Source organism: Dermochelys coriacea, chromosome 5 (genome assembly GCF_009764565.3).
Source record: "Dermochelys coriacea isolate rDerCor1 chromosome 5, rDerCor1.pri.v4, whole genome shotgun sequence".
Taxonomy (NCBI): domain Eukaryota; kingdom Metazoa; phylum Chordata; order Testudines; family Dermochelyidae; genus Dermochelys; species Dermochelys coriacea.
Window position 1 is genome coordinate 129,271,247 of NC_050072.1, and position 25,788 is coordinate 129,297,034.

The window sequence follows — 25,788 nt, forward strand, 5'->3', positions numbered from 1 at the left end:
TACAACGAGAATAAGGAGATGAAATATAGTGCTTGCTGACACAGCAGAATTAGTGCTAAACTTAGAAGTTTATTATTTATTCACTTTTTAGTGACACACATGAACAAAGGGACCTTTCTGAGACAGATTGCTCCCACTGGTATTTAAATGGCCAATCAATGGCAAAACCATCTAGTGGGCCTCATCTCCTCAGGAAGATTACACCATTACCATTAGTGCAACTGAGAACCCTATGCAGGAACAGACCGCTACATGGTTTAGAACCAGAATTCCTTACAGTTCCTAGCAAAATGGCAGAGACATTAAACCTTTTTCCTCTCCCAGTATGAAGAAAACATCACTCACAATTCTGAAAATATACATTACTGTATGCAGATACTGCAAAGAAATTCACCTAGGGTTTTATATGCTTTGCAGTTTACTAGAGTATCTAGATTAACCTTGAGATTCATTTAAGCCAAAAACAGTAAATCCTTTTGAGGAGTTCCTACATAATCCTTGATGATCTTAAACAGTTAGGGAAGAAACCACTAAAATAACCCAGAAAGCAACCCAAAAATTAGATCGACACTTTGAAGGCAAATTTATCTCTGGTTAATGAGCCAAAACTCTCTGGAGTGGCATTTTAGCTACTCTAAGACCTTTTTCTAACTTTCAACCAGAGAGAAATAGACTATCAGTATCTGTCAATCATTAACAAATAAAACAAAATAAGGATTTCGGTAGGTTTGGTTTTTTGATTTAACATTTGTCAATTGTGTCCAACAGATCGTTGGACTCTAATATGACCCTACACAGTGTCGTTAGCAGATGAGGAGTAAGTCTGTTACCATGTACAGTGTGGCAAATATATCCATACACACAAATACAGGAAGAGTCCAAAGCACCTAAAATAACCTCCTCCATCCAACAGAAGTCACTTTATTTGCTAATGAATAGACTGCCATGTATTTGACACAAACATTTTACCAATTTAAGGAGTTTTGTAATTAGTGTAATGTTTTGTTCAGTGCTAGTGTTGGATTCAAGCAAAAAAAAAAAAAAAGTGGTATACATTTCAGGGGGAAGATACATTATAGAACTATATAAGGGGAATGTTCTGGTTTATGCAGTATTGTATAGTACCGTTGTATTGTACTAGCTAGTCCTTTAGGTTCTTGGGAAAAAATGGACAATAAACTTTCAGCCTTACAGAATTTTAGTTAGCTTTTTTGCTTTTATTAACAAGCATATAATATTAATTGGCAAAACACTGAATACAAGCTTCACTATCATAAAATCAAAACATTAAGCAATAATCCCAAAAGGCTTATTCAGACAAAAACTAGCCACCAATAGTACAAAAATTACACAGCAACACAAAGCATAAAAAAATGTAAACTTTCAAATGAAACTAAGTCAAAAATATGATTTTATACTGTGATAGTTTCAGTATCTTTATTATACCACATATTGAGGATAAAGGCTTAGTGGTTGCACTGGCTTATTGTCCCTTAACCCTAAATTAATCTTGTTCCAGAAAAAAAAGTTCTTTTGTCCAGTTAAATCATTTGGATGTTAAGGATTATATTAAACCAATGTTGTAAATCATAAGGACTCCTGCAGGCATGCCTCTAAATAACTCTGCTCCTGTGAATAATCCCACTGGATTTAAATAGAACCATCCATATGAGTAAAGCTACAAGGTCAGCATTTGCAGTATTGGACATTTACGCCCCAATCCTACAATCTGCTCTGGGGCAGGCCACATTGACTTCAACTGGATTCTGTGAGGGCATAAGGATCTGCCAGGTGGATTAGATTGCAGGACTGGATATTAAGTTTGTACATTCAAACTCAATAGTATAAAATAAAAATAAAAATGTGGGCTTACCGTGAGGAGCAAGTTTCCAGAAAATCTGTACCTAATCTCCGCTTTCATCAAAACGCAGTTCAAAGTTAAATTATGCACCTTAAAATAAGCGTTCTCTCTGCACCTGGTACCTAAGGAAATGTTAAGTGAACCTCTCCGTTATAGTTAAGCATAGTTAAGTTAAGCAAAAATTCTAACCTATATGGGATTTTTTCTTTTCTTTAACTTTGAAGCAGAGGAACAAATGAGTAGGTTGCTTTAAAACTTCCAGTGAAGCATCTGAACTGAAGTGATTACCTGAGGAAATACAGAAACTGGATTTTTCTGTAGAGTACAGTTTACGCTGTCTGCATTAAATGCATTTCTTAAGTACTGATTGCAATATAAATTTATCAAAGATTCACCTGTTGATGTACAAACTGTTTGGCTTTTTCCTATTACATTTATCTCAATGTAAGATTCTCTTAAGACTAATTATGCTGTTACGAAGACAATAGAGCCAGATAAGCTTTCAAAGGCTCATAGCCTATTGGAAAAAATAGCACCATCATAGTTGTAGTCTGATATTTCATATGGTCCCATATCCCCAGAGGTTATAGTGTTGTGTATAGTATTGCACAACCAATAAAAAATAAATATTCCCAGGTTAGATGGTACACAAAGATACCAGACGTAACAATGGCACAAAAACAATTTCGGATAGGCTGCAAGTCTTGCAGATTGCTTCCACAATTCACATTAAGGTTTCTTGCCAGATCATTTATTTTAAAATATTGCTGACAGGTAGTTCTTGCACTTACACACAATTTTAAAACCCCAAACTTCACTTCAAAATAAAAATAAAAAAAATTAAAAATTAAAATTAAAAAAAAAAACAAAAACCCATTTGAATGTACATTTTAAAAATCCCATGTACATTCCTTCTCAATTTAGCGGTAAGTAGATGCTACATTTACAATTTAAACATATGCCTTATAAATGCATGTTTCAAACCTATTGCACAAAAGCATAAGTAATGCTCTTTATCCATACAAAAACATCAAATAAAAACTACTCAAAGTAAAAGGAAGAAGCTTGTAAAAACATCTCACAATTTCATTTTATATGCCCGTAAATAAAGCTGGACCATAGAAACCAAAATACTTGGATGGTAAAATAAGATAGAAGGCTTAAAATAGAATAAATAATTTTATAAAGTTAATTTTTTTTAAAACCCCCAAATCTTATTTAAATTCAATATTATATATTCTATCTGAATTCTCTATTTTAAATGAAAACTATATCTAGTGAGACTATGAGCCTGGGTAATTAGTCTCATTGCTGCTGAGGATAATGCAACAAGATACTTGTACTGCAATTATTTACCAGCGTAAGCAGTTGTGAAAACTACTTCACAGTAACTCCATCTTCACTAAAACCAAAATAAATTGAACATGACCAAGCAGGACCAAGAGATATCTAAGCTGAGCCTGACTTTCAGACCTTAAACAATACTTAAAAAAATCAACAGTTATTTTTCCCCAATATAGTTTTGACATTAAATCAACTGTCTCTTAAGCTTCACAGAAGTAAAACAGAACTTTCAGAAATAGAATCATTAAGATCTCACACTGACTGTTGAATTTAATTGTATGCTACTCTTTCTACAAAGCTAAAATCAAACCAAATGGTGCAGCAAACCCCTATGGGAAATAGTTTCTGTAGTGAAGATATTCTGACAGGATGCAATTTAGAAAAATAGGTATTTTTACCACTGAGGTTTTATCAGGTTAATACATTTAAAAAAAGCAGAGTTACACACAATTATGAGTTATAACCAGCTGTTGGTGTTAATACAGGCTTCAGATTTATGTATCTATACAGATATCAAGAGATATTTAAATATATTGATATAGCACCATAGCAAATTCAAGTGATTCCAAAGATAGCTACAAACTTACAAATGTATATTCTGTACTGTAGATTGCTACAGTGAGAGTTAGAACTGAATGGCAGAGGGTTTTTTGAATTTGCACGTTCACACTGTTTAATTGCTCCTCAGTTTAATTACACAGGAAAATATTCAAATTCTGATGTACTTCAATGGCACTACAGTAATGTCTGGTTTTACAAAATGCTGCTGCAGTGCATGTTCTGAGGTAGACACATCATGTATATATATTTATTAAACCCTTAGATGCAAATGAATCAGATTGATCAGGATAGGGTCATTTGGAAGAAGTTCCCTGACACACCCCACAATGTGGACAACTGATTAACAGTTCCATAAAGTCCTGGTAAATCAACTGACTTATAGGGTCACGTCGCCTAGGTTCATTTTGTGAAAAGCTCACAAAGGGCCAGCTGCTAGAACTAAACTACTGAAGTCTCTCCTTTCCTCTTCTGACACTTCTATTTTTTCTTCATGTTATACATAGATAAAAGCTGAACTGTAGGTAGGTGCATACAGGAACAGAAAGATCAAATCAAAGTCAAACTCTATTCCCCACACTCTCCAAGGCCTAGATGTGAAGTTGTCCTGCCTGGCCCAATGAGCCCTCAGTACATTTACATCTCTCCTGCCCTAGATTTGCAGAGATGGCACTCCTACTAGTCCAGTAGATTTCCCTTGTTTCTCCATTTGCACCCATTCTGATTTCCTCCTCATTCACCTCTACGATTATGAATAAAAATAAAAGAAAGCAGCTTTATAACGCTGTTTTGAAATATATACAGGTGAGATTGTGTTCCCTCTCACAAGTGTGGCAGTAGGAAAGCTAAGAGAGGAGTCAAATGGAGACCGGAAGCTCCAGGCAAGTACGTGCAAGGAGGAACACAGGAACTTGCTGTTTTGGGGAGGCAGTGGATTTCTTTCAGAACCAAGAGAAAAACGAATTTACATGTTTGGATAAGCCAGTATTTCTCAGGATTTACTTCCTGATGTTAAATCTAATTTTAAATAATGATTTCTTGCAGGGCAGAGGAGCACAACTTGATGGAGTAGGGTGGTGCCAACAGGCATAATGCTTATGTTAGCCAGTGAGATTTGCCTTATGGAGGAATAAAAGGGTTTAATAATATATATACAAAACTGGTTTTCAGCTGACAGGGGAACTTTCCCTCCTGAGCATTTAAAAAGAAAGTAATAATCTCCAGCTGTCAGTGTGTCATACTGCACACCCTCTTTCCAGTATTTTACAATCCCCCATGCCAGTCAAACATTTTAACATTTCATATTTTGATTATGTTATACAGTATATCACCTGCAGAAATCACTTTCAACCAATATTAACAGGTTTTTTAAGTCATCTATTTTTAAAAGCCTTTCAAGATTTTTTTTTTTTTTTTAGTTAACACCCCTCTAAACATTATCTGAGTGCGGACTTGATGACATACATAGAGTAGTGTCCTGCATCTCTTGAGGCTGAACACAAAAGCTAGATTAATAGATTTTAAGGCCAGAAGGTACTGCTACGATCTAGTCTGACCTCCAAGATAGCTAATGATGGCACTAAAGAAAACAATGGCTTTTTAAGGAAACCATTAGAGAAAATCTAGAACTGGTCAGTAATTAACAGCTGAATTTTTAAACCAGTGAAATGGAAACTTGTGTAATGTTTCTATGGGGTGTTTCTCAAAATAAAAATGCTTTAACCACTAGTTACAAATTTAGCAAAAAAATTCTCCTTAAAGAAAAAATAAATTTCTGCAAGCCCTTACTGTATAAGACAAGTTACCTTAAAATTCACAAATTTAGCACTTTGAGTATTCTTGTGTTATGATCAGATGCAATTTATGCCACAGCAAAATATTGGGCCATATTAAAAAAGTAAACTCATTTTCATTAGCCTCATCAAAACATGCAGAGGATGCCAAAACATTAAATGAAATATAAAGTGAGATCAAGCACTGTGTGAAACTCATGAAGTTTTCAGATGCCTAGATTTTTAGGAAGTTTTTAATGCAGCATTAATATCACCAGTCTCTATAATCATAAGGTACGTTCAATGCTCTTCAAAGGGCTCAATAAAAGCCAAAGTAAATGAGGCATACTATGCAAGATGGGAAAACCTTGCAGAATATCTCAAAATAACCTTTAGAAGTTTCAAAAGATGGAAAGTAACTAAAGGTAATTTTGGTGTCAAAAACAACATTTAAACCCCCACAACATTTTAACTTATTTTTGTGTAACTGCAGCAAAGAGATGAATGAAGTTGAGCTACATGGAACTGTGAAGTGTTTTCAGGATCTGTAAACTTAGTGCTGGTAGTGTCCTCTTGTGATTTATTTCTTTCGTACAAAAAAAGTATAAATATTTTCTGTTCAGAAATCTGGGCAACACATCTCCAGAAGAAATATTCAGAAGGTTGGTTGGCTGAGACAGCACTACAGTCTTCCAAATCAATTCTGCTGGTTCGTGTCACATGTGAGTTAAGTGATGCACTAAGAAGGTGCCTGATGATAGTCTCTGCAAAAAACGCTGTCCAGAAGGACAATTAAGGTCTCTTACAGCAAGTCCATTTTGGGTCTGTAATGTAGCAGGAGAGGTGCTTTCTGCAAGATAAAATAATGAGCTAATTTAAGAAGCAAAAGCAAAATGAATCCTCCTATGTGATAGGTAATCAACTCATCAAAATATGTTATTGATTTATATTTTAAGGCCAGAAGGGACTGACCATGTATCATCTAGTCTAACTTTATGTATAACAGATCACAGAATTTCACCAGTTAGCTGTATATTGAGCCTAAATAGAACATCCAGTGTGCTTTGAAGAGAAGATATGGAGAATCCACCACTTACCTTGGTAGTTTGTTCTAAAGGTTAACTATCTTCACTGCTAAAAATGGTCTTATTTCTAATTTGAATGTGTCTGACCAACTTCTAGCCACTAGTTCTTGTTATGTCATTCTCTGCTAGCTTAGAAAGCCCTTTAGTACTCAGCAGTTTCTACCCATGAAGGTACTTTTACACTATAATCAATTTACCTCTCAATATTATTTTTGATAAGCTAAACAGATTGAGCTCTAAGTCTCACCATCAGGTATTTTTTCCAACCTTCAGATCATTTTAATAGCTTTTCTCTTCACCCTCTCCAATTTTTCAACACTGATGCCACATATAGAAGTAAAATCACTTTCCTATTCCAGTTCATTACTCCCCTGTTTATATGGTCAAGGATCACATCCACAGTATCGTACTTGGAGCACACACCGAGCTGCTTGTCCACCACTATGACCCCATAATCATTTTCAGAGTCATTGCTGCCTAAGATACAGTCCTCCATTCTGTAGGTATGGCCTGCATTCCTTCTTCCTAGATGTGTCACTTTGCTTTTGGAAAATATAATTTGTTTGAATGGGTCCAGTTTAGCAGGCGATCCAGATAGCTCTGTATGACTGCTCTGGCCTCATCTTTATTTACTACGTGGCCAATTTGTGTCATCTGCAAATTTTATCAGCAATAATTTTATATTCACTTTCAGATCTCTGACAAAAATACCAAATAGCATAGGTCTAGTACTGATCACTGGGGGATCCCACTAAAAACATCCCACTCAATGATTATTCCCTATTTACCATTACTTTGAGATCTGTCAGTCAGCCAATCTATTTAAGGTGTGTTTTGTTGATATTGTATAGTTCTAATTTTTAAAACTAGAATGCTCTGTAGTATTAACTTGAACCTCTTACAAAAGTGTAAGATTATTACATCTATGCAACTATCTTTATTAACCAAATTTGTAATTGTCAAAAAACAAAATTAGGCTTAAGACAGTTCCCGTAAAACCATGTTGGCTAGCATTAATTATTTTCCCATCCTTCAATTCTATATTGTTTGAATCCTGTATCAGCTTCTATGTTGTTATTTTGCCTGGGATTGATGTCAGGCTATTTACCCACATCATCCTGCTTGCCCTTTGCTAAAGTTTTGCCAATATGCATAGTTTCAGGCGAGAAGGGAACATGAGATCTTTTAGTCTGACCTCCTGCATACCACAGGCCATTAGTTTTCATCTTTTTCTATTAAGGCTGAAGACTTTAGTTAGACCAAAGCATTCCAGACCTCAGGAAACTAAACTATTGTGTGCCACAGGGAGCGAACATGAGAGACCAAGGTACCACTAATGCCTGAAGCCCCTGCAATGGCAGAGAATGGATTTGGTGAGTCATGCCCAGATGACCCCAGCAGGCAAACCACATCCCATGCTGCAGAGGGGGGCAAAAAAAAAAAAAACCAAACCAAAGTCCCAGCCAATCTGATTTAGGGGAATATTCCTTCCCATCCCCAAATCTAGCAATCAGTGTGATCCCGAATATGTGAGCAAGACACCAGCTGGGCATCGAGAAAGAGGATTGTTGGAACCACCTCAGAGTGATGGTCAACCCCACCAAGTGTCCCATCTCCAGTTGTGGAGAAACTCTTCTCATCTCCCAGAATTTCCCCATTATTCCAAGGGCTCCTAGGTGCTATGGTAATATAAATAATAAACAGCACCAGCAATCCAGAGATGTTCTGAACCAACCCTCTTAGGGTTCTTGGGTGCACACTATCTGGGCCTGCTGGATGACCTTTGGTAAGTCACTTCATTTCCATGTGCCTCCATTTTCCCATCTGTAAAATGGGGATAATGTTTCTTATCTGCTTTGTAAAACACTGAGATCTACTGATAAAAAGCACTATATGAGAGAAAATCATCATCATCATCATCATCATCCCTAGCATCCTTAATGCCCTCAATTCCCAATGGACTGAAAAGTAGTTCATCATCGTCACGTAACACAAGTATATTATCTTGCTTCTTTCCAAATATAGAACTATACATTGATCACTTTTACCTTTTCTGCATTAACAACATTTATACCATCTCCATATAGTAAAGAGCCTATACCACTATTAGAATTTCTCTTTTTCCTGATTTATCTGAAAAACCTACTGTCCTTAGTCTCGCCAGCCATGAATTTTTTTCCTGTTGTGTTTAGTTTTCCCTCTCCAATTTTCTACACTGCATAATTTCTAAATTTATATGGATAGCTATCTACTTCCCCCTTTTTCCCCAGTTGTTATATATTGTTTTTTATTTTGGAGTTGTTGCCCTGACTTTGCCGCTGAACCAGGATGGACTTTTAACCAATTTTTTAGCCAGTTTTAAAGTTACTGCAGGTATAAAACTGTGTACGATAGATACTTTATGAACTCTGTTCTATAAGCAGGTTAATGACAATTTTCATTCTAAATATGAGTGAATTCATGAAAAAGCAGTTGTGTCGTACCTTAAATCTCCATCTAGTGACAACTACAAATTTGAGCGTATGGTCCTTGCCAAGAATTTCTTCATTGCATAATATATCCAGCTGATTGAAAAGAAAGAGACACTTAAATTTATTAAGGGACATATAGAACACAATTCTGTGACAAGACAATGCAAATGGATAAAAGTCATGTTAAACATGTCCAAAATCATCTGAAGACAACGGAAAAATCCTAACACTTCCCACACACTGTGAAACAAAACTAATGGAGAGAGCACCTAGGTCTGTTTTTTGAATTCTGGATGTTGAAAGACATCCTCAACCCATGAAAGTCAACCATAGGAATGTTTCATAATGTAGACCCTAGCTTTTTGATCCACTGACTCTTTATGTGATATTGACACCTTCCCCTAACTCCAAACCATCATCGGGACTTTTAAAAAACCTGTACAAACTTTAACTTCCTTCCAAGTCTCACGTGAAGACAGCTTACCCTTTTTGACATGCTACGAAAACTGTTTAGCATCATATTGTCGTATGCAGTGTTGTTGGTCCTAGGACATTAGAGAGACAAGGTAGGTGAGGTAATATCTTTTATTGGACCAACTTCTGTTGGTGAGAGAGACGAGCTTTTGAGCTTTCTCCTTGAAGTGGTTTTCACCTTGAATGGTCCCTTGAAATGTGTGTTAACTACTCACGCTAAACAATCTGTTCCACATTGTACGCAGAGTGGCACAGCTAAATACATTTCCCAGACCTGAAGAAGAGCTCTGTGTGAGGTCGAAAGCTTGTCTCTCTCACCAACAGAAGTTGGTCCAATAAAAGATATTCCCTCACCTGCCTTGTCTCTCTAGGCATCATATGGAAGATGACAACCTGGGTTGGAAGCTGTATTTTTAATGGCTGGTTTCTTCCACACAGGGACTATGTTTTATATAAACAAACACTGGCTACAGTACCTTTTTGCAGATTTGAAAACTAACATCTTAGTAAAAAGGTATAAGAACTAGTAAGAGTCTCTGTGATAATTTAAGTGTGCAATTACTTCAGTCCTTAAGTCTATTCTTCACTTGGTACAGGAATGCAACTTCCCTTTGTGAGAACTCCATGCGACCACACATGGGAAAAGACCACTTATAAATACAATTAAGTGCCAATAAAATTAAGCATGTTCCTTCTTTCACACTACCCAAATAAGTTTTTAAATTGGTGATTGTAACAAGAGTACAGGTGGTCTTCTCTTGTTATATACATGAACAAGTGAAGCTGTTTCAGTTGACAATTTCTATTTTAAGTAAAAGTAGCCTTCACAATAATTTTGAATAGAGGTAGGTAGATAGATTACACAGTGGGGGGTGCAAGGAGTGGGTGACTTCTGAGCTGGGTGACAGTGGCTGTGGTCAGGTAGGAAGGGGAAGGGTTCAGAGTCTGAAAGGCTGGCTGTTTTTGTAGGTTGTATTCTGAGCATGGGAGAGGATGTTTCAGAGCTGTGGAGAGGTTAGGTAGGAAGAGGAGAGAGGCATGTGTAAGTGGGGACAGGGGTATTTCTGAGCAGGAAGAAGGTTCTGAGCTGGGAAACGGAAAAGGAGTTGGCAGGGCTGAATACCAAGGCAAAGCTCAATTGGGAATGAGGCCATGAATGAACTGGTGGCATGTCCTTTGGGCTAGGACATGGTACAGTAAGTACTAGATTGTGCGAGGAGAGGATGGGACTGTTTATATGGATGCTGCCCTTCATAATACGTGTCCTAGTTTTGCAATCTGAAATGGGGGAGGTCAGAAGACGACCCCCTTTTTCTTCCTACTTCTTCATTCACCTCTCTTCCCCTCCCCCCCCAATGGTTTCCCAGTGACCCACAATCTCCTAGTTTTTCCACTTTGGAAGCATGATCAACCTGCAAGGAGGAAATGTAGGAGCATGACCAGCAGTCCCCCCAGTTTATGTTGGATACATGCTGACCTTATACTTTGGGTGAAATTCATCCTTGTGCATAACAGCAACACAAGGGCTATGGACCACTTAAGCTATATGGCTTAAAAAAAAAAAAAAAAAAAAAAAGACTTCAGTGGTGGACAGATCTGGCACTGGCTCTATGCACTGGGGTGAAATTCTCCATTTTCTCTTACACACATGATCAGATAAACATATAACACTAGTGGAAGCCTATGCCAAAGCTTACTTTAATGACAAGGATTTAAAACTGGATGTGGAAAAAGGTGTTAAAGAATTAGACAAGCCATGTGGCTAATATTACTAGCCCAAGAACCAACAAAGGCTGAAACCCGAGGGGATTAAGTTGGGGAAGGAAGGAAGTGCTTCAACATTCATATTTGGCCTTTTTATTTTTATAAAAAGGCTGACAGATTTGCCTAGATCCAGCTCAGATGAAAAAGCTATTTTAGTCCTACTACAATAATCACATTTTATCTTAAAGTGGTTTGTTCAGTTCTCTCTAAGAACAAGATTACAAGGAAAAGCTTTGCTTTTAAAAACTGAGCTTCATACACTTGCTACAAGCTTTTTATTTACATTGTGATTTTCTCTTATGTTAAAATATTACCTCATTAAAAGAAGAAAGATTAAGTTTTTTGGCAATGAACTTCTTTAGATGTAAGACTGTTGCTTGTGCTGAGCAGCGGATCCATTTTCGTTTCAATCCACGCAATTTGCTGCTATTGCATTCCAAGCAGATGCTTACCTTCAGGGAAAAGTAAACACAGTCCAGAGTTGGTTAATAGGATTTCCTGCAATCGGGATTATGCATTCTATAGGCAGCCTTCATTGGTCTACCAAAATAAGGTCAAAACTTAAAAATTAAACACCTTTGAAGTCAAATGTCACCTTACTTAAAGCAAAGGAGTTGTCTATAACTTGTCAATTTACAGTTACACTTCATTTAACTCTTAAATGTCTGGACAGAAGTTGGCAGCCACTAATCTGTACATTTTAGAGGTCATTCTGACTAACTCAGGAGTAGTCAAGGTCAAACCACAAACCAAAGGTGTAAACACTAACAAGTGTACAGTAAAAAGAAAAGGAGTACTTGTGGCACCTTAGAGGCTAACAAATTTATTTGAGCATAAACTTTCGTGAGCTACAGCTCACTTCATCGGATGCATTCAGTGGAAAATACAGTGGGGAGATTTATATACACAGAGAACATGAAACAATGGGTGTTACCATACACACTGTAACGAGAGTGATCACTTAAGGTGAGCTATTACCAGCGGGGGACGGGGACGGGGACACCTTTTGTAGTGATAATCAAGGTGGGCCATTTCCAGCAGTTGACAAGAATGTCTGAGGAACAGTTGGGGGGGGGAGGGGGGAATAAATATGGGGAAATAGTTTTACTTTATGTAATGACCCATCCACTCCCAATCTTTATTAAAACTTAAATTAATTGTATCCAGTTTGCAAATTAATTCCAATTCAGCAGTCTCTCGTTGGAGTCTGGTTTTGAAGTTTTTTGGTGAAGAATTGCAACTTTTAGGTCTGTAATCGAGTGACCAAAGAGATTGAAGTGTTCTCCAACTGGTTTTTGAATGTTATAATTCTTGACGGCTGATTTGTGTCCATTTATTCTTTTACATAGAGACTGTCCAGTTTGACCAATGTACATGGCAGAGGGGCATTGCTGGTACATGATGGCATATATCACATTGGTAGATGTGCAGGTGAACGAGCCTCTGATAGTGTGGCTGATGTGATTAGGCCCTATGATGGTGTCCCCTGAATAGATATGTGGACACAGTTGGCAACGGGCTTTGTTGCAAGGATAAGTTCCTGGGTTACTGTTTTTGTTGTGTGGTTGCTGGTGAGTATTTGCTTCAGCTTGGGGGGCTGTCTGTAAGCAAGGACTGGCCTGTCTCCCAAGATCTGTGAGAGTGATGGGTCATCTTTCAGGATAGGTTCTAGATCCTTGATGATGCATTGGAGAGGTTTTAGTTGAGGGCTGAAGGTGATGGCTAGTGGCATTCTGTTATTTTCTTTGTTGGGCCTGCCCTGTAGTAGGCAATTTCTGGGTACTCTTCTGGCTCTGTCAATCTGTTTCTTCACTTCAGCAGGTGGGTATTGTAGTTGTAAGAATGCTTGATAGAGATCTTGTAGGTGTTTGTCTCTGAGGGGTTGGAGCAAATGCGGTTGTATCATAGAGCTTGGCTATAGACAATGGATCGTGTGGTGTGGTCTAGATGAAAGCTAGAGGCATGTAGGCAGGAATAGCGGTCAGTAGGTTTCCGGTTTAGGATGGTGTTTATGTGACCATCGCTTATTAGCACCGTAGTGTCCAGGAAGTGTATCTCTTGTGTGGTCTGGTCCAGGCCGAGGTTGATGGTAGGATGGAAATTGTTAAAATCATGGTGGAATTCCTCAAGGGCTTCTTTTCCATGGGTCCAGATGATGAAGATGTCATCAATGTAGCGCAAGTAGAGTAGGAGCAGTAGGAGACGAGAGGTGAGGAAGCGTTGTTCTAAGTCAGCCATAAAAATGTTGGCATACTGTGAGGCCATGCGAGTACCCATCGCAGTGCCGCTGATGTGAAGGTATACGTTGTCCCCAAATGTGAAATAGTTACGGGTGAGGACAAAGTCACAAAGTTCAGTCACCAGATTTGCCATGACATTATCAGGGATACTGTTCCTGACGGCTTGTAGTCCATCTTTGTGTGGAATGTTGGTGTAAAGGGCTTCTACATCCATAGTGGCTAGGATGGTGTTTTCAGGAAGATCACCAATGGATTGTAGTTTCCTCAGGAAGTCAGTGGTCTCGAAGATAGCTGGGAGTGCTGGTAGCATAGGGCCTGAGGAGGGAGTCTACATAGCCAGACAATCCTGCTGTCAGGGTGCCAATGCCTGAGATGATGGGGCGTCCAGGATTTCCAGGTTTATGGATCTTGGGTAGCAGATAGAATACCCCAGGTCGGGGTTCCAGGGGTGTGTCTGTGCGGATTTGTTCTTGTGCTTTTTCAGGGAGTTTCTTGAGCAAATGCTGTAGTTTCTTTTGGTAACCCTCAGTGGGATCAGAGGGTAATGGCTTGTAGAAAGTAGTGTTGGAGAGCTGCCTAGCAGCCTCTTGTTCATATTCCGACCTATTCATGTTGACAACAGCACCTCCTTTGTCAGCCTTTTTGATTATGATGTCAGAGCTGTTTCTGAGGCTGTGGATGGCATTATGTTCTGCACAGCTGAGGTTATGAGACAATAGATGCTGCTTTTCCACAATTTCAGCCCTTGCACGTCGGTAGAAGCATTCTATGTAGAAGTCCAGTCTGTTGTTTTGACCTTCAGGAGGAGGACCCAGAATCCTTCTTTTTGTAGTGTTGGTAGGAAGGTCTCTGTGGGTTAGTATGTTGGTCAGAGGTGTGTTGGAAATCTTCCTTGAGTCGGAGATGTCGAAAATAGGATTCTAGGTCACCACAGAACTGTATCATGTTCGTGGGGGTGAAGGGGCAGAAGGAGAGGCCCTGACATAGGATAGATTCTTCTGCTGGGCTAAGAGTATAGTTGGACAGATTACAATATTGCTGGGTAGGTTAAGGGAACCACTGTAGTGGCCCCTTGTGGCATGTTGTAGTTTAGATAGTTTAGTGTCCTTTTTCTTTTGTAGAGAAGTAAAGTGTGTGTTGTAAATGGCTTGTCTAGTTTTTGTAAAGTCCAGCCACGAGGAAGTGTGTGGGGAAGGTTGGTTTTTGATGAGAGTATCCAGTTTTGAGAGCTCATTCTTAATCTTTCCCTGTTTGCTATAGAGGATGTTGATCAGGTGGTTCCGCAGTTTCTTTGAGAGCGTGTGGCACAAGCCGTCAGCATAGTCTGTGTGGTATGTACAGTGTGAAAACCACCTTCACTTTTTCAATGACTGTTTAGAGTGTCATCATTACATAACTTTAAAGGCCATGTTAACGTACATTCAGATTATATGCATGTTTTAAAAAGGATTATCAACTTGAAAGTTATTTTGTCTGAAATTTAAAGGTGTTACAAGTAAACAGGTAAAAAATTTTCAAAAGGAAGCTTGTAAAACACCAAAAGATTTTTCCTCAAATTACTGATAGGCTAGGCTATGATTTTTTCATGGAAATTTTAATAAAGGTCATGACAGAGGTGCGGGAAAAAAAGGTTATGTCACAGAAATGGGGGAAAGCAGATGGCCCATAGGTATGTGGGCTGGCTTGGACAGCAAGCTCTCTCCACACTCCCCCCACAGTGGCAGCTCCTATCCCACAAGGCTAAGCCGAGTTTTTTGGTCAGGACATTGTGACCTGGCCCACTTGCTCACAGCCCCACTCAGATTTGGCACGTCCATCCTGTCACCATCCACACGGGGTGGACGCACCAAACCTGAGTGGTCCTGCAACCACGTGGGCCAGATTGCAATATTTGGAAGGGAAGGAAGGGTTAACTAACTTTATTCAAATTTACAATTACCATGAACACTGACAGCTGCCCAAAAATCATAGCCTTAATAACAGGTACTCAACTGCAACAAGGTACTTTTATATTACCGTTTAATTTTTAACTAATCCTAACCTAAGACTGTGAAGAACACTGCACTGTGGGAAGCATGAAAAGCAGAACAAAAGGCAATCTTCATGACTTCCAGGAGCAGAGAAGGTTTTGCCATACGTGGTGCATGGCAACAAAGCTCCACTTAGCAAAGTGCCATCAATCCCCCCAAAATCTTAGTGGTTTGTCACCAAACCCCATCACATTAGGCAACTTATCAGGGTCCCCATCCCAAATGAGTAGGGCCCTACCAAATTCATGGCCATGAAAAATGCATCATGGACCATGAAATCTGGTCTCCCTCTGTGAAATCTGGTCTTGTGTGCTTTTACCCTATACTATACAGATTTCACAGGGGAGCCCAGCGTTTCTCAAATTGAAGGTCCCAAAAGGGAGTTGCAGGAAGGATCACAGGGTTATTGGGGGGGAGGGGGGAGAAATCGCAGTATTGCCACTCTTATTTCTGCACTGCCTTCAGAGCTGGGTGGCCGGAGAGTGACGGCTGTTGGCCAGGTGCCCAGCTCTGAAGGCAGCACCCTGCCAACAGCAGCACAGAAGTAAGGGTGGCAATACCATACCATGCCTCCCTTACTTCTGTGCTGCTGCTGACGGCACCTCTGCCTTCAGAGCTGGGCTCCCAGCCAGCAGCCGCCGCTCTCCAGTTGCCCAGCTCTGAAGGCAGCGTTGCTGTTGGGTAAGAGTAGCAGTACCACAAAAACACCCCCCCACAATGACCTTGCAATCCCCTGCCCCCCCCCCCCACACACACACACACACACCCTCCTCCTTTTTGGGTCAGGACTCCTAAAATTACAACACCTTGAAATTTCAGATTTAAATTGCTGAAATCATGAAATTTACTATTTTTAAAATCCTACCATCATGAAATTGACCAAAATGGACCATGAATTTGGTAGGGCCCTACAAATGACTCTTAGGCGCCACATATTCCTGCATGAAGTTATTAATGCTCACCGGGGGCTGGCAAAGCTTACTGAGGTTCATGGCGTTGAGCCCTACATGAACCTCCTAAGGCTTGCAGGGGAGTTGGCTGTGGGTCACAAGAGGTACAGTGTCTCCTCACACAGTCCTGAGCCAGTGTATTAGGAAGGGGAAAATCCCCCTGAAATTCTCCCAAAGCCCTCTTGCAACCTCCAAACTTTAAGTATGCAGGAGAGGGTAACTCTCCATCTCCTCACTGGGCTCTGCACGGGAGAACTGACGAATAGACAACCCCTCCCATGTTGCTTTCTTTTGCCTCCCCAGGCCTGTCTCTGGAACTTGCAGCAAGTCAAAGCAAGCTCAGCAGCTCCTGACATTCTATTCTGAAGCTCCTGTTTAATGTGTTAATAACCTTAAAATTAGATTAACCAACTAGCATCTCTTGTTTACACACCCTCACGCATGCAAGCACTGGAACTGTGGAGATCCTTTGCTCGGGACGCTCCTGGCCACATGATAAAAGTATAGTTACAGACTGCTCCCACTTTGGACTTTATGGACTCCCACTTTGCCCAGTAAAAAGCACTAAATCCCCACCCAGCAGAGATGGAAAAGGTGTTTAATCATCTCCTACTAGCATCCTTCCAACACTTCATAGCTTGGGAAAACACAAATGGGACTTGCAGCGTGCCATGAGGTAGATTAATGAGAGCAGCTTCAGACAGGTAGTGAATATCCCAAACCTAAAGGAGCCTTCAGAAAATGCTTTGCCAGTGGCCCTGTATCTGGGTGGCATCGCCATTAATCTCAATGTGGCAGGATGGCACAGGGAGAGAGGTCATCTTTCAGAAAAGTAGGTCCCAGGCCATTTATGTCTTTATAGGGAAAAGCCAACACCTTCAATTGTAGCCAGTACTTGGGGGATGGGAAGCCAGTGTAGATTTAAAAGCAGTTTCCTATGCTTTATTGGGGGGAAAGGGGGGGCGATGGATTCCATAACAGATGAGTTAGTTTATTCTACCAGGTTTTTTATCTGAAGAGTGGTTTAAGCTGTAGTGCAGTTAACAACTACAATCTCCTAGCCATATGAAAGGTGAAAAAGCTGACCTACTTTACTAGCAGATGACAGTCCAGACAGATTGATAAAATGCACACCTGCCCCACAAATTACAACTGAACACCCTCAGCGGAAATGGTATCTCTGCCATTTTTTCCCAACCAACATCACAACTCCAACTTCTATGGATTTTGCCTCAGCCATCTGGCTCTCATCCAAACAGCAGGATAGGCAATCAATTGCTTTGCCTCGGTCCGGGGCTATGGAGCTGGTCCTATGACAGATATTTTGGTCCTGATCTTGAGTATAAAAAAATGTCATTAGTTCTCTTCCTTCCTTTCTGTTTTCGCTACAAAGTAGCAAAAAAATCATCATCATCTGTATTAAATATATTTTAAAGGTGTAAGATAAAGTTCTATATTTAAATCACTTTAAATTTTTAGAGAGTAATTTTCTCAGCCACAGACCTCACATACCAGTTTTAAGGCACATTTTTTAATTCACTTCAGGCTAGAGGACAAATCAATCACAATTACAACTGCCACTGATCCTTAATGAGATTTTCTTGAACAACAAATACCACCCCTTCCCTACACATAAAGGCACTTGGTTCAACTTTATACATTCTACTAAAAAGCATGGCAAAACAGTGCCTTGCTTCCATCAACTATGAAAGTATGGATTATAAAAGATTATTCGTCCTTCATAGCACATAATGAAAATAAAGCTAAATGGCAACCTAAAACTAAACTGGCTGATTTCAAAGTAAAAGTTGCCTGAAAGATATTCTACCTGTTCATCACTTCTGTGATAGTCATTATCTTCTTCCTGTTTTTCTTCTGATGTTTCTTTGTTTGAACTCTCATCAGCTTTAGTTTCACCTTAAATAAAAAAGGAAAGCATTATAATCATGAAATTAAAAGATGTTAAACTGTAGGCAATCTCAATCGATAGTAACAAAAATCAAATCAAGACAAAGCAAATGTGGTTTTATAAATTTCTGAATACGTTAGACTGGGGGTGAGCTCATTTTATAAAAGTTAAAAAGGAGGTTAACCATCTTTGGGATTTTCTGGATGCATACTTAGCTAGGTGTAGATTCACAGGCAGTGCACCTATGAATCAAGGGCCCTAATCTAAAACCCACTGAGGACAATGGAAAGACTGACACTGGGCTTTAAAGCAGGACATAAATGCACAGCTAAGGAAGAATGCATCTGTCGCTTTGAAGGACTTGCAAGCTCGACAGTCACCATGTCCAAAAAAAATTTTCTCCTTAAAAAAAGATTATCAATGCACCATTACTGTCCCAAGATTGTATTCAAAAGTCAGGAAGTTCAAAAACTTCAGGTTGCCAAAGAAATGTCAACTCTGCTAAGTATTATATATGCAGTAATTTCTGTTCCTCTTCCTCTCAAAAGGAAGCCTTACAGTATTACATTTATTAGTAAAATATAATTCCAGCCCTAACTGCTCAAATTTCCTAGTATTAGAGTGTGATATCCCTAGCTTTATGCATTGATGTGCTGTTCACTCAAATTTTAAGTAAACTCTGAAAACTGTTGTGTGATACTTTTTTGGGGGGGGGTCACTAAAAACTATATTTAATGGGAAATTTGGGGGGGGGATTGAATTATGCATACACAATCCATCTCTACTGACAAACAAAATTATGGTCCAAATCCCTGGATATAGCAAGAGGGGAAATCATAGCTCAGGAATGTGACCTTTGCTCTCCACCAAATCTTGAGCTTGCTACTTTAAGCGACTGTCAACAGCCCCACGGGTCCATGGTGGCAACTAGGTATCAGCAGACCATAACCCTCACCATGGCCAACTTTGCTAGCAGCCAGTATCACGGTAGTGTAGGAGCACCTACCCCAGCACTACTCCAAAAGTTCTCCCATGCTGGGGTGGTCTTCCTATGGCCAGTTAAGATGGTTTAAAGGTAGAGGTAGTGTGATGCAAAGTGGACTCACCACACCCTAGGAGGTGAGCATGTAGTACTCCTGAGGGAATTCTGCACCAAAAAATTAAAAATTCTGCAAATTTTATTTATCGAGGAATAAATGTGGAGGTTCCAGCATGGCAGCAGGGAGCACAGGCCACTGGCTGCATAGAAGTGGGAGATCACCCTGCAGCCTCCCTCCCCCATCCCAGGACACTGACTTGCTGGTGAGGTTGCACCCAATCTTACGTAGCGCAAGGGCTGGGCCTGCCCCAGAAACACTCTGGGGCCCTGTCCCTCCATGCCAAATGCACAGTGGGGTAGGCAGGCTCAACCAGGTAGGAACCAAGTGTGGAGGGGCTCAAGGTGTGGAGTGAGAGGGTTCTGTGCGGGACAATCTGGGTGCAGACAGCTCAGTGAGGGATCCAGGTACGGAGGGAATCTGGATGTACAGAGGCTTGTTCTGGGGTTTCAGGTGCAGGGGCAATGGGACTCCGCAGGGGAGGGTCTGAGTATGAGGGGCTCAGCAGGAGGGTGGGGAGCTAGGTGCTGGGAGACTGGGGCTGGGGGGTCCAGGTGCAGCTAGCTAGGGCTCAACGGGATGGGGGATCTGGGTGTGAGAGAGCTTATTGGGGTGGTCCGGTGCAGGGGGTGGTCTGGGTGCAGAGATGGAGGTCTGGAGACAGGGGGTCTGGGTGCAGGGGGTCTCCAGATGTAGGGGTTGAGGTTCAGCAGGGTAGGATTCAGGTACGGAGGGATGTGGGGGGCAGATTCTGGGGTAAGGCTTGGCAGGAAGGGTCCAAGTATGGAGGGGTCTGGATGCAGGGGGTTGGGCGGACAGGGGAGCAGCTCCCCATACAGTGACCCCTTCCCTGCGGCTGAGGCGTGATGAGGGCAGGAAGCAAGGGAGGATGCTGAGCTTCCTGCACCCAGGGGAGGTTTCTGGGGGTGGGTCTAGCAGCTGATCCCAGTGCAGGCTAGGAGCCACAATAGGGATTTGCCTCTCCGCCAGCTGCTCCAGGTGCATGAAACTATGTGCCTGAGTTTCTAGGGAGAGGTGCGTGACCACTCTTGCAACTTCCCTTTGCTTCCCCTGTCAGAAAGTCATTTTTCTGAGGGGAAGCAAAGAAATCTGTGAGGGACATGAATTCTGTGTGCGCATAGTGACACAGAATTTCTCCAGGGAGTAGTACAACTTAACACCATTAGATGTTTAATGCAGTCACATTCAGAATGTACAATACTACATAACAATTTCTATAATTATGATTGGTGTTTAGAATAACCTTATTAGTATAATGGCATTTTTCTAAAGAGAGCAAACAAAAATAAATTACCATTCCGATGCGAATCTAAATGTTGCTTAGCAGAGCATGTCTCCCCTTTGATGTCCCCTGGTACTTCCATGCCTAGTTTATGATAGAATTCTCTCTGCTTTCTCATTTCCGCTGTTTAAAAATTTAACACAGTTTCATTAATAAGTGTCAATGTAACATTTATAAAATTGTTTCCAACCCTTCCCACTTCCTCACAGAAGAAACGTCCCAGCAAGAAGAGGCACTTATCTGAGTGTGAACAACACTATCCCTTCACTTTTGGCTGCCTCTCTGCTTTTCCTAATTGCCATTTCATCAAGTTAAACCACATCTTGTCATTTAGCTGTAGAATAACCACCTCATCTTCCCAGGCTGCTATTACATCATTTCTGTGATTTCAGATCATATGGATTTTAAAGCTACTCCATATTTTTCCATGTGTCCTTCTACAAATCTCTCAGTTGAAGCACATGATACATGCCTGTTCATGTAAGAGATTCTGAATTTCCTTTTTTCTCCCTACTTCTAATTTTTAGCCTGAAAGAATTTTATTTATATATAGTCTTTTTACTTAAGCTTGCATATTTAAAAGTGAGAGAATGTCCTCTTGACTTGACAACTTAGTTTCAATGAAAATTTTCTACCTAAACAGGTAGTAAAACACTATTGAAAAAAAATGAGAATGGTCCAGTAGTTAGTATAGAATATTCCTTCAGCTCAAGACACCCATTATTGTCAAAATATTACCGTTATGAGAAGAAGCACACAAATTAGAAGTTACCTTTTAGCAAAGGCCTAAAGTACAAAAGGAAGAAAATTATGCTGAAACCAAACATTTTCTCTGCTTTAAATGTTTCACTTTTGACAACTTGGGAAAGCAGCAACCAAATGATTGAATAAACGTAGAATTTAAAACAAAACAAAATGTGCATACAAAATATAATGCCAACCCAAAAAAGTTTGCTTTAAGGTGTTACACAACATTATACAATGTTTTAATTTTCCTGAAACATCCCCACAATTTTCATTGCTGGAACATTTTCCAGTACTGTGTGTTAGCATTACTTTTGTCTAGCATTACCAGAAAGCACATATTGAAGGATAAAGTAAAATCAGTGCTAGAATTTGAATAATTGCAGAAATGCTTCCACTGTATATTTTTCACCACTATCTTTGTCTAAAAGCAGCAGACAGGTGAAAAACCTATGCTATCCCTTAAACATGCACAGTAGCTCTTTGTAAATCTAACATTTACAGCTAAAAGAAGACATACCAAGACTTACCATCTTGAAGGCCTGGCACAAGTTTGTAAACAATATCTTGCATTGTTCTGTCATGACTGGCAAAAAGAACAAAACAATTAGAATTTGAAAACCTCCTGTTTTTTTAATCAATCATCTCTATTCTAAATGTCATCTCACTTAAAGAAAAAGACTCCAATATTAAATAGATTACGCAAACAGGAATATAGACTTTTAAACATCACAGTAGAGAATATTCAGATTTATAAATGGTAACTGAACATCAGAAAGATGTAATATGAGAAAATGATTTTAGTGGACAGGAAGGAGCAAGATGAGAAAGGAAGCCTGATAAGGCCCCAACAGTCAAGTCAGAAGATAATAAAGTGGTCCATGTGATGTGGAGGATGACATACCAGAATGTAAACAGGCTGTGTGAATTTTCTGAAGTCCACCCTTAACAGAACACAGAAGAACATGAATGATCCGTCTAGAGCAGAATGTGGAATTGTGCCCAACTGCATCAAGGTACACATGTTGGTAATGCACATTTTACTATACCTTGATAGAATTTTGACCTAAAGGCATGCAATTTTTGGCTCAAGATGAGGAAAAATACACTTTAACATGGCCTTCCTATTCAGCACGGTATCAGCCGAAGGATATTACTGAAGGTTTGCAATGGTACAAACATCTTTATGAATAACTGTACATTTCTCATACATGTGGAACAATACTTAAATCAAATTTTCATTAGTTATAGTGCACTGCACCAGAGAATCTGGTCCCAGATATTTCTGCTGCTATGCAGCTAGACTATTTAAATTACAGGGTCCCTATTCTGTTACAAAAGTCTTATTTCTCTTACAGCTATTTTAAATAGAGTCTAGAAGATTTTGTTTTCCTCCATACACAGCTGTTTCATGAAGTTACACGCCACATTCTTTGCTGGTGGTAAACTGGTGCAACTACAACAACTTCAACAGAGATTTATCTATTTCCACCAGCAATGAATTTGCCCATATGGGATTAGACCATATTCCATTAGAGAAATCTATATAAATAGATAGAGATAGACCATTTTGTTATGAGAATGCACAAAGATACTAGGAGATATTAACATCCCCAGGTCCTTCAAGCCCGCATTCGGGGATTTTTGGAGAAATTATCCATACTATGTTCCTTTTCTAACGAACAGCTAGAGAAAAGCATGCATAGGAAAAGCATATAAATCAAGAAAAAGGAGTTAAGCCCATACATTCGGCTGTTTATAGGCAGAGGCAGTAAACTGCTCTAATCCAACCACTTCCATTCAAATTTAAGAGCAGCAATGAGCAGCTCACAAAGCTGTGTTGTCCAGTGATTCTTAAGCAGAAAGGTAAGGTGGCCTGACACTAGGCATGGAGGGGGAAAAAAGCAAAATTGGTCAAGACCCTAAACCTCTAGCCCTCAACCTCCTCGGAGAAGCTAATCCACTGATTTGCTTTCAACAGAAATTCAGACAAAGAAAAATCAAGAAAGGGCAATTCTATCTAGAAAAGTACCATTTGAAAGGGCCAGAATCTTATCAGATCTCTGAAACGATACTACCAAGTTCTAATATTAAGCAAAAACAGTGCAATAATTTTAAAAATACACCCATCCCAGCTGACAGCTGGCATTACTCTGGAAAAATGTACCATGTTGATCACTGGCTCTAACTCCACGGCAGGAGTGTATGCTCGTAACAGAGATCAGTTCTCAGCAGTACTCCACAACAGTGGAGACCACTTAAACCAGACAGAAACAGCAGTAACAGAGTTAGTAGCAGTTTGTTACTTCAACCTTTTAAACAATATTTTAAGAGCATGAGGAGAACAATTAGGTTTAAATGAACTAATGGAACATCCCCATTTTAGCTAAGTCTCTAACATGAGTGTGAGGGGTCTATTTCCAGATTGCAGACGCTTCACCAAGAGCATTTCAATATAAATGAACCATAGTCAAGCAGTCAATCTACAGTAACCAATCCACAGCAGCAAGCAGGTATGAAAACTTAACTGCCTTCTCACTTCTGAATCACAAGAGGTGCTTAGGTTACCTATTTCCCAGCTGGACTGGGGACTGTGGAAGGGAAGAAGTCAAGCTATGGGTCTACGTAACAAGTGGTTAACAGAATTAAGATTTATGTAAAACAATTTCTTTCCTGTACACATTCTCTATTCCAAACGTCGTACATCTTCAACAGCAGCTTGAACAAAGGAACCATTGTGACCATCAAGTCTGACTTCTGTATAACACAGGCCAGACAACTTTCCCAAAATAATTCCTAGAGTATCTCGTAGAATGACATCCAATTTTGATTTAAAAAGTTAGTAGGGATGAAAAATCCTCCACGACCCTTGGCAAATTTTTCCAATGGTTACTCTCTCTCTCTCTCTCTCTCTCTCTGTTAAGTTTACACCTTATTTCCAGTCTGAATTTGTCTAGATTCAACTTCCAGCTGCTGAATTATGTTAAGCCTTTCTCTGCTAGACTGAAGAGCTCATTATCAAATATTTGTTCCCATATAGGTACTTACAGACTGTAATCAAGTCACCCCCTTAACCTTCTCTTTGTTAAGCTAAATAGATAGAGCTTCTTGAAACTATCACTCTAAGCCAAGTTTTCAAATCCTTTACTCATTCTCATGCCTCCTCTCTGAACCGTCTCCAATTTATCAACAAACAACCAGAGCTCATACATACAGTAGTCCAGCAGCGGTGGCACCAGTGCCAAATACAGTGGTAAAATAACCTCTCTGGGAAACTCGAGTTTTCCATTTTTATGCATCCCATGACTGCACTAATCCTTTTGGACAGTGTTACACAGAAGTTCATGTTCAAATGATTATTCATCAGGATCTCCCAATCTTTTTCCAAGTCACTGCTTCCAGAATAGAAACCCCCATCCTGTAAGCATGGCCTAAATTCTTAGATCCTAGATGTACACAGTTACATATGCCATATTAAAAAACACATTGTTTGCTTGCACCCAGCTCATCAAGTGATCCAGATCGCTCTGAATCAGTGTCTTCTGTCTTCTTCATTATTTACCACTCCCCCAATTTGTGTCATCAACTAGAAAATGGGGGGAAGGAAGGCAGGGGGTTGACTACACTTTTCAAAATCCACTGCTTTCAGCATCTGTACCAGGGACTGTGGGATACATATTCAAAGTCGTGCAACTAACAATTTAATCAAATACTTTGCTTGGAGACAGGGCAGAAGTGCACCTTAAAAGAAATAGCTGGTCTGGATGCACTGCCCCGATCCAACTTACAGCGCTGCATTTTCAGCAGTGAAATCTGCAGTGGTACAGTTCTTTAGTGTGGACCAAGCCAGGTGAGGAAATATCAGCAGTTGATTACCATGGTGACTGATGCCTTAGAAATATTTAAGCTGAGAGGAAACTGTAGGAGAAAAAGTAAAGGAAAGCACAACCTGCAAAAACATATTATACAGTAGAGACACAGAAAGAGAGGACAATTCAAGCAGGATACCACAACCATGCTAGGACATTGAGTGGCTATGGGGATAGAAAGAGGGCAGATACAAATCCTTCAGCATTGGCTCCAACCAAATGAGGTCGGTCTAACCTTTCTGCTGCTCTACCTCTTTTATGTGTAATTAGATTATCCTGCAAATTAACAGTCATTCAGAAGACAAAACAATGACAGT

The 25,788-nt window shown here is 39.9% G+C and overlaps 1 protein-coding gene and 1 long non-coding RNA gene across 12 annotated transcripts in view; one reads left to right on the forward strand and one right to left on the reverse strand.

Annotated features, from left to right (window-relative positions):
- Positions 1-1,196: 1,196 nt before the first annotated feature.
- PCGF3 (polycomb group ring finger 3) overlaps positions 1,197-25,788 on the reverse strand; it is a 102,906-nt gene continuing 78,314 nt past the window's right edge. For 10 of the 11 annotated variants that reach the window (XM_043514243.1, XM_043514239.1, XM_038402633.2 and 7 more), the window contains 6 exons: positions 22,133-22,188; positions 20,871-20,981; positions 18,378-18,466; positions 11,644-11,781; positions 9,104-9,184; positions 1,197-6,385 (listed from right to left, as the gene is read on the reverse strand). In XM_043514243.1, coding sequence (XP_043370178.1) covers positions 6,338-6,385; positions 9,104-9,184; positions 11,644-11,781; positions 18,378-18,466; positions 20,871-20,981; positions 22,133-22,188 — 523 coding nt within the window. In that variant the 3' untranslated portion in view covers positions 1,197-6,337. Of the gene's footprint in view, positions 6,386-9,103; positions 9,185-11,643; positions 11,782-18,377; positions 18,467-20,870; positions 20,982-22,122; positions 22,189-25,788 lie in introns of all 11 variants that reach the window. The other variant, XM_043514244.1, reaches the window with a different exon arrangement.
- LOC122460143 lies at positions 14,646-25,762 on the forward strand. The gene is made up of 3 exons (XR_006281243.1): positions 14,646-14,656; positions 21,531-21,534; positions 25,625-25,762. It is a non-coding gene; the product is annotated as an uncharacterized LOC122460143 (long non-coding RNA).